The 8,006-nt window shown below is 51.6% G+C and overlaps 1 protein-coding gene across 1 annotated transcript in view; it reads left to right on the forward strand.

Annotated features, from left to right (window-relative positions):
• Positions 1-533: 533 nt before the first annotated feature.
• The window catches only part of LG05H20orf96 (linkage group 05 C20orf96 homolog), a gene marked incomplete at its 5' end in the record, with an annotated part of 10,477 nt that continues 3,004 nt past the window's right edge, over positions 534-8,006 (forward strand). Inside the window, 5 exons of the mRNA XM_048498117.1 lie at positions 534-689; positions 2,110-2,209; positions 4,692-4,849; positions 4,954-5,055; positions 6,566-6,652. Coding sequence (XP_048354074.1) covers positions 534-689; positions 2,110-2,209; positions 4,692-4,849; positions 4,954-5,055; positions 6,566-6,652 — 603 coding nt within the window. The remainder of the gene's footprint in view (positions 690-2,109; positions 2,210-4,691; positions 4,850-4,953; positions 5,056-6,565; positions 6,653-8,006) is intronic.

The following is an 8,006-nucleotide window of genomic DNA, read 5'->3' on the forward strand; positions in this document are numbered from 1 at the left end:
GGGGGGGGGGGGGGTGGGGGGGGGGGGGGGTGGGGGGGGGGGGGGGTGGGGGGGGGGGGGGGTGGGGGGGGGGGGGGGTGGGGGGGGGGGGGGGTGGGGGGGGGGGGGGGTGGGGGGGGGGGGGGGTGGGGGGGGGGGGGGGTGGGGGGGGGGGGGGGTGGGGGGGGGGGGGGGTGGGGGGGGGGGGGGGTGGGGGGGGGGGGGGGTGGGGGGGGGGGGGCGGGGGATCCCCCCTTTCTCTCCTGCAGGAGACTCAAAGGGGCTGACAATCTTCTTGCCCTTCCCCCCTCACAGCAAACACCCTGTGAGGTGGGTGGGGCTGAGAGTGCTCCGAGAAGCTATGACTAGCCCAAGGTCACCCAGCTGGCGTGTGTGGGAGTGCACAGGCTGATCTGAATTCCCCAGATAAACCTCCACAGCTCAGGCGGCAGAGCGGGGAATCAAACCCGGTTCCTCCAGATTAGATGCGCGAGCTCTTAACCTCCTACGCCACTGCTGCTCCTAAGCGCCTTGCCTCTTTTCTTCCACAGCGGCTTTCCAAGGCCAAGAAGGGCTCCTTGGAGGAAGTGAAGCGCCATTCGCGCTTCCTTTTGGAGAAGAACCGGCAGCTGATGGAGGACATCCAGGAGAAGGACGCCGAGACGAGTCGATGTGCCAGAGACCTCCTCCAGCAGTACGACATGTTTGGGGTAAGGCTTGGTTTGGCCCAAAGGCAGGGGGAGCTACAGCAAGAGAATCCCCCTTTTAGTCCTATTTGACCAGGTCTGGTACCCACAGGATCACATTCCTTGATCTCCAGTCATTCAGGCAGCCTGTGACAATCTGGAGTTGTTACCGGGAAACAAAGTCAATCATATTTTAATGGATCATTGGTTAAGATATTACTTTCTGAACAGAAGTACTCATTGGTGTAACTACTTTTGTCGGTGCCTGTCGTACACCTACCTTGATTACTGTGATGGAACCCGTTTAAGAGTATCCCCCCAGATGACCTTCTGCCTCTCCGTCATCCTGGTCGCCACATCTCAAAAAGGACATTGAAGAGATAGAAAAAGTGCAGAGAAGGGCAACGAGGATGATTGAGGGACTGGAGCACCTTCCTTATGAGGAGAGGCTGCAGCGTTTGGGACTCTTTAGTTTGGAGAGGAGACGTCTGAGGGGGGAGATGATTGAAGTCTATAAAATTATGCATGGGGTAGAAAATGTCGACAGAGAGAAATTTTTCTCTCTTTCTCACAATACTAGAACCAGGGGGCATCCATTGAAAATGCTGGGGGGAAGAATTAGGACTAATAAAAGGAAACGCTTCTTCACGCAACGTGCGATTGGTGTTTGGAATATGCTGCCACAGGAGGTGGTGATGGCCACTCACCTGGATAGCTTTAAAAGGGGCTTGGACAGATTTGTGGAGGAGAAGTCGATCTATGGCTACCAATCTTGATCCTCTTTGATCTGAGATTGCAAATGTCTTAGCAGACCAGGTGCTCGGGAGCAACAGCCGCAGAAGGCCATTGCTTTGACATCCTGCCTGTGAGCTCCCAAAGGCACCTAGTGGGCCACTGCGAGTAGCAGAGAGCTGGACTAGATGGACTCTGGTCTGATCCAGCTGGCTTGTTCTTATCCTCTGGTTTCTCTTTCCTGGCGTGTAGCAGAGGAGGAGTGAAGAAGAAGGAGGAGGAGGAGAAGGAGGAGGAGGAGGAGTTTGAATTTATATCCCCCCTTTCTCTCCTGTAGGAGTCTCAAAGGGGCTTACAAACTCCTTGCCCTTCCCCCCTCACAACCTGTGAGGTGGGTGGGGCTGAGAGAGCTCCGAGAAGCTGTGACTCGCCCAAGGTCACCCAGCTGGCATGTGTGGGAGTGCCCAGGCTAATCTGAATTCCCCAGATAAGCCTCCACAGCTCAAGCGGCAGAGCGGGGAATCAAACCCAGTTCCTCCAGATTAGAATGCACCTGCTCTTAACCACTATGCCTTCTGCTCCCGTGTCTGCTGTGCGCACGGCGTGGCTCACCCAGGAGCCATTTCCCTGAATTCCAGCGGGTGTCGAAATGCCTGCGAGCCATTCTGAGTGTAGCCTCGAGCATTGGATTTCTGCGCTCCTGTCTTTGCAGACAATCATTGCAACTCTTCAGGACTCCAGTCAGAACCAGGTGGGCGTAATGAAAGCAGAGCTCCAGGAGGCCGAGAAAACGGTGGATAAGAGTATGGGAAGTAAGTGGCATCCCGTTGGTGAGCCTGGGCCAGCAAATCTAAGGGGGACGTGGACCCTAGCACTCTCCCGCACCAAGCCCCTCGCGTCTTCAGTTTCACGGGGTACAGATCATAGTTGTGAGAATCCTAGAAGGGGTGTTGTGCGGTATCCGGGATGCATGGCCGTGTTCTAGTAGCATGTTCTCCTGACGTTTTGCCTGCATCTGCGGCTGGCATCTTCAGAGGATCTCTCTGAAGATGCCAGCCACAGGTGCAGGTGAAACATCAGGAGAAAATGCTGCTAGAATACGGCCATACAGCCTGGAAACCCCACAACACCCTAGTGATTCCGGCTGTGAAAGCTTTCAACAATAGAAATCCTGGCAGTCCAGTCCAGGCCCTGTAAGGCTGCAGAGAACCCCATATCTGTGCATTTGTGTATATATATATATATTTGTGTGTGTGTGTATATACATATATACATATACACACACACACACATATATATACACACGCACACATATATACACATATACACACACACACATATATACACACATATACATATATACACATATACACATATACACACATATACACACACACATACACATACAAATATATACATATATACACATATACACACACATATATATACACGCACACACACATATATACATATACACATATATACACATACACACACATATATACATATATACACATATATACACACACACATACAAATATATACACATATACACACACATATATACACGCACACACACATATATACATATATATACACATATACACATGCACACACACACATATATACACACACATATATACATATATACACACACACATACACATATACACACACATACATATATACACATGTACACACACATATATATACACACACACACATATATATACATATATACACATACACACACATATACACACACACATATATATACACATACACATACATATATACACACACATATACATATATATACACATATATACACATATACACACACACATATATACACACAGACACATATACAAATATATACATACACACACACACACATTATATATATATATATATATCTTTTCTCCCCAGTTGGGACACAAGGCAAAAACCGCCCTATGAGGTAGGCCAGGCCAAGTGAGGATTCGAACCAGAGTCACCCAGGACCTTACTCTGCCAGTCTGCCCACTGCACACCCTGGCTCCCAATGAGAAGGGCCTGGGGTGTCGCTCCAGGGGAGGGGAGGTTTGCCATGTTTTGGGGCTTAGGCTGCAGGAACTGTGACCCAGGAAGCATCCCTGTGCGGAAGTCCAGCAGTTGTGGCCCGCAGTAGTCCTTTTCAGCTGTGCAGATGGAGTGGCGTATCTGCCAGAGGGACATGGGGTGTCACATGCAGTGGCGTATCTGCCAGAGGAACATGGGGCATCACATGTCCCCGGGCGCCCCAATTTAATCACGTGGGGGAGCAGAATCGCCCCCCACACCCATGCTGTTCTGCTGGCCTCCTGGCTGGACCTGTCGTTGGCTGTGCGCCGCAGCAATTTGAGCCGCCCCCCCGGCTCTCTGGCCGCTTTTTGCTGGCCTCCTTTCCCCCTCCAAGCCGGCCCCTGCAGCTGGCTTGCCCACTTGAGGTGAGTTGGGGCCGGGTACAGGGGGGCCGGGCGGCAAGTTCAGAGGGGCGCAATTTCAGGTCTCGCCCCAGGTGCCATTTCCTGTTGGTACGCCTCTGGTCAGATGAAGAGAAGAAGAGTTTGGATTTATATCCCACCTTTCTCTCCTGTGAGGAGACTCCAGGTGGCTTACAATCTCCTTTCTCTCCCTCTCCCAACACCTTGTGAGGTAGGTGGGGCTGAGAGAGTTCAGAGAGAACTGTGACTAGCCCAAGGTTACCCAGCAGGAATGCAGGAGTGTGGAAACACATCTGGTTCACCAGATAAGCCTCTGCCACTCAGGGGGAGGAGTGGGGAATCAAACCTGGTTCTCCAGAGTAGAATCCACCTGCTCTTAACCTGCTCTTAACCACTACTACCTGATAAAGGGGAGGAAAATTGCTGGGAATAGGATAGTTTGAAGCAGGGAGATGGAAGGCAGAGCAGGGTGCTAAATATGCTCTTAAACTGTAATGACCTTGACTGTTGTCTCGCAGTGGCAAAGTTTCTGGCTGAGGTTTGCGAACTGAACTTACGATCCAGTGTGAAGTTTTATCTAGTCATTTTAACTGTATTTATATTGTATGTTCTGTATGCCAATAAAGGCTTATTGAAATTGAAACAGATCTGGTTCACCAGATAAGCCTTCTGCCACTCAGGGGGAGAAGTGGGGAATCAAGCCCAGTTCTCCAGATTAGAATCCTCCTGCTCTTAACCACCACACCTTGCTGGCTCAGATGTCAACATATCCATGGCTCTAAATGAGCCCAGCTCTTCACCCCTTCCCCTTGATTTGTCCTTTGTCCAGAACTGGACCAGGAGCTGAGCCGCATGACCACCAGAGTCCACACTCTCCAGGAGGAGCTGAACTTCCTCCGGACGTACATGGACAAGGAATATCCCGTGAAATCCGTCCAGATTGCCTCCCTGCTGCGCAGCATCAAGGACCTGAACGAAGAGCAGCAGGTTGTGGCCTGGAACCGCGGGGAGGCGGGGCGGTCTTTGGTAGCCTCCCTCCTCCTCGCTCCGGGTTGGGGGGCTTCACCCCGTCTCTTCTGTCATCTCTGCAGGATGAGCTGGAGGAAGCCAAGGAGACGGCCACCCTGTTCTTACAGACCATCACGGAGAACATCAAGGGGGAAACGGATAAAATCTTGCAGGCCGTCATAGACGTGAGTGAGATCGTTTGGGCGTCTGTCATGTGACCGTAGTTTCAGAGGGTAGTTGTGTTGGTCTGTAACATTATTGTTTTATGGTCTTAGATCAGTGATGGCGAACCTATGGCACGGGTGCCAGAGGTGGCACTCAGAGCCCTCTCTGTGGGCATGCACAAACAGTGTTCATCATGGTGGGGGGGGGGAATCGCCCCCCACACACACACACCTCTAAGCTGGCATGGGCCACTGGGCTTGTTTATTAGCATTAAACCGAAGACCTAGTTTTGGGGAAGCAGTGTAGGTAACCCTGTTAAGCACTGTTAAACCCCACTGATTTTCATGCAAAGAACTAAAGCGCGATCCTTTACCTGGGAGTAAGTTCGGTTGCTGGCAATGGGACTTGCTTCTGCGTAAACCCTCCTAGGGTCGTGATTCACCCATGGGAAGAGTTGCATAGTTGCTTCAAAGCAAAGCCAATAACTACCACCAAGCTTACTCCTGAGTAACGCACGCCTCAGAGCCAACCATTTTTTCTAAACTAAAACCTCAGTATTCGGGGTTAAATTGCCGTGTCGGCACTTCGCGATAAATAAGTGGGTTTTGGGTTGCAGTTTGGGCACTCGGTCTCAAAAAGGTTCGCCATCACTGTCTTAGATCTATATCCTGCCCTTTCCTAGCTCAGTAGAAGTGCAAGGTATGAGCCCACTAGGACTTTGGCGACCAACAAGATCGCTAAAGGGAGTGGGATAGCCATGTGAAGATATTTGAAGGGCTGTCGTGTTGGTGAGGGAGCAAGCTTGTTTTCTGCTGCCTCAGAGACCAGGACAAGGAGTCACGGGTTCAAAGTGAAGGGAAAGAGAGTCCACCTAAACATCAGGAAGAACTTTCTAACTGTCAGAGCTGTCGGACAATGGAATGCACTACCTCCTTCTCTGGAGGTTTTTAAACAGGCTGGATGGCCATCTGTCAAGGGTGCTTTGATTGATGGTTCCTGCATTGCAGGGGGTTGGACTGGATGGCCTCTGGGGTCTCTTCCAACTCTAAGATTCTAAGATTTTTGGGCTTTTGAGAGTAAGTGCTCCCTGACAAAGGTATCTGACAAAGGGAATTTTGACTCTCAAAAGCTGACACCCTTAAAGTCTTCTTGGTTCCTAGGGTGCTACTGGACCTGAATCCAGTTGTTTTGCTGTGGCCAAAGACTGGTCCAAATGGGACTGGGCAGGCTGCTTGTGCCATGAAGGGGCTGATGGGGATTGTAGTCCATGAACATCTGGAGCACCATAGGTTGGCTACCCCTGATGTAAGGCAATTTCACGTGTTGGTTGTTGTGGCTTTCCGGGGGTGTGTGGCCGTGGCCTGGTAGATCTTGTTCTACCATTCCTTTCCAAATCTACCAGACCACGGCCACACAGCCCGGAAAGCCCACAACAACCAACACATGAAATTGCCTTACATCAGGGGTCCGACCGTGAAAGCCTTTGACAATACATTTCATGTGTGTTCACACGGGCTTTCGTCTGTTCAGGAAAGGTTATTGGACTATCAAGGCGGTCTCCAGCAGATGGACCGGAACAACCAGGAACTGCGGCGACAGATCGAAACGCAACAGAAGGTGAGGACAGCAACTGCGGACTCCCAAGAAGCCCCACAGCTGACAGGGCCTGCTGCGTTCTGCGGCGGAGCCAACGCGGCATAGTGGTTTACAACAGGTGCACTCTAATCTGGAGAACCGGGTTCGATTCCCCGCTCTGCCACTTGAGCTGTGGAGACTTATCTGGGGGGAGCCAGATTAGATTGTGCACTCCAACCCACCCCAGCTGGGTGACCTTGGGCTAGTCACAGTTCTTCAGAGCTCTCTCAGCCCCACCCACCTCACAGGGGGTTTGTTGTTGGAGGGGAAGGGAAAGGAGATTGTCAGCCCCTTTGAATCTCCTTGCAGGAGAGGAGGAGGAGAAGGAGGAGTTTGGATTTATATCCCCCTCCGCTTTTCTCTCCTGCAGGAGACTCAAAGGGGCCTACAATCTCCTTGCCCTTCCCCCCTCACAACAAACACCCTGTGAGGCAGGTGGGGCTGAGAGAGCTCCGAGAAGCTGTGACTCGCCCAAGGTCACCCAGCTGGCGTGGGTGGGAGTGCACAGGCTAATCTGAATTCCCCAGATAAGCCTGCACAGCTCAGGCGGCAGAGCTGGGAATCAAACCCGGTTCCTCCAGATTAGAATGCACCTGCTCTTAACCACTTCGCCACTGCTGCTGCTTGAGGCTTTTGAGGTGAACAGGAGCTTCGTCTAGGGACATGGAATCCCAGACTGTGGGTTGTAGATTTGGCTGCCGAGATATTTTGAGATGAGGATCAGGGAGAACGTATTCCGCTTCAGCTTGGCCTGATAATGGTGGCAAAGTTTGGTGGGGAGGGGCTGTACCCGTCCCGAAGAGGCAGAAACTCTCTTTCAGGGGGCATTTAGATCTTCCATAGTGGAGTCTGGGGGGAGCAGCAAGGAATGCATGCAAGAGAGCTACAGACAGCGTCTGATCCAGAAGGCAAATGCACCTTTATTTAATCGTTTATTTAAAAGAAGAAGAGTTTGGATTTATATCCCCTCTTTCTCTCCTGCTGGAGACTCAAAGGGCCTCACAATCTCCTTGCCCTTCCCCCCTCACAACAAACACCCTGTGAGGTGGGTGGGGCTGAGAGAGCTCAGAAGAGCTGTGACTAGCCCAAGGTCACCCAGCTGGCGTGTGTGGGAGTGCACAGGCGAATCTGAATTCCCCAGATAAGCCTCCACAGCTCAGGCGGCAGAGCTGGGAATCAAACCCGGTTCCTCCAGATTAGATACACGAGCTCTTAACCTCCTACGCCACTGCTGCTCCTTTTATTTATTACATTTATACCCCCACCCATTCTCATTCACGACCGGACTCAGGGCAGCTTACAGTAAAATGAAACGCACGTGAACATCGTGTAACAA

Source organism: Sphaerodactylus townsendi, linkage group LG05 (genome assembly GCF_021028975.2).
Source record: "Sphaerodactylus townsendi isolate TG3544 linkage group LG05, MPM_Stown_v2.3, whole genome shotgun sequence".
NCBI classification, from domain to species: Eukaryota; Metazoa; Chordata; class Lepidosauria; order Squamata; family Sphaerodactylidae; genus Sphaerodactylus; species Sphaerodactylus townsendi.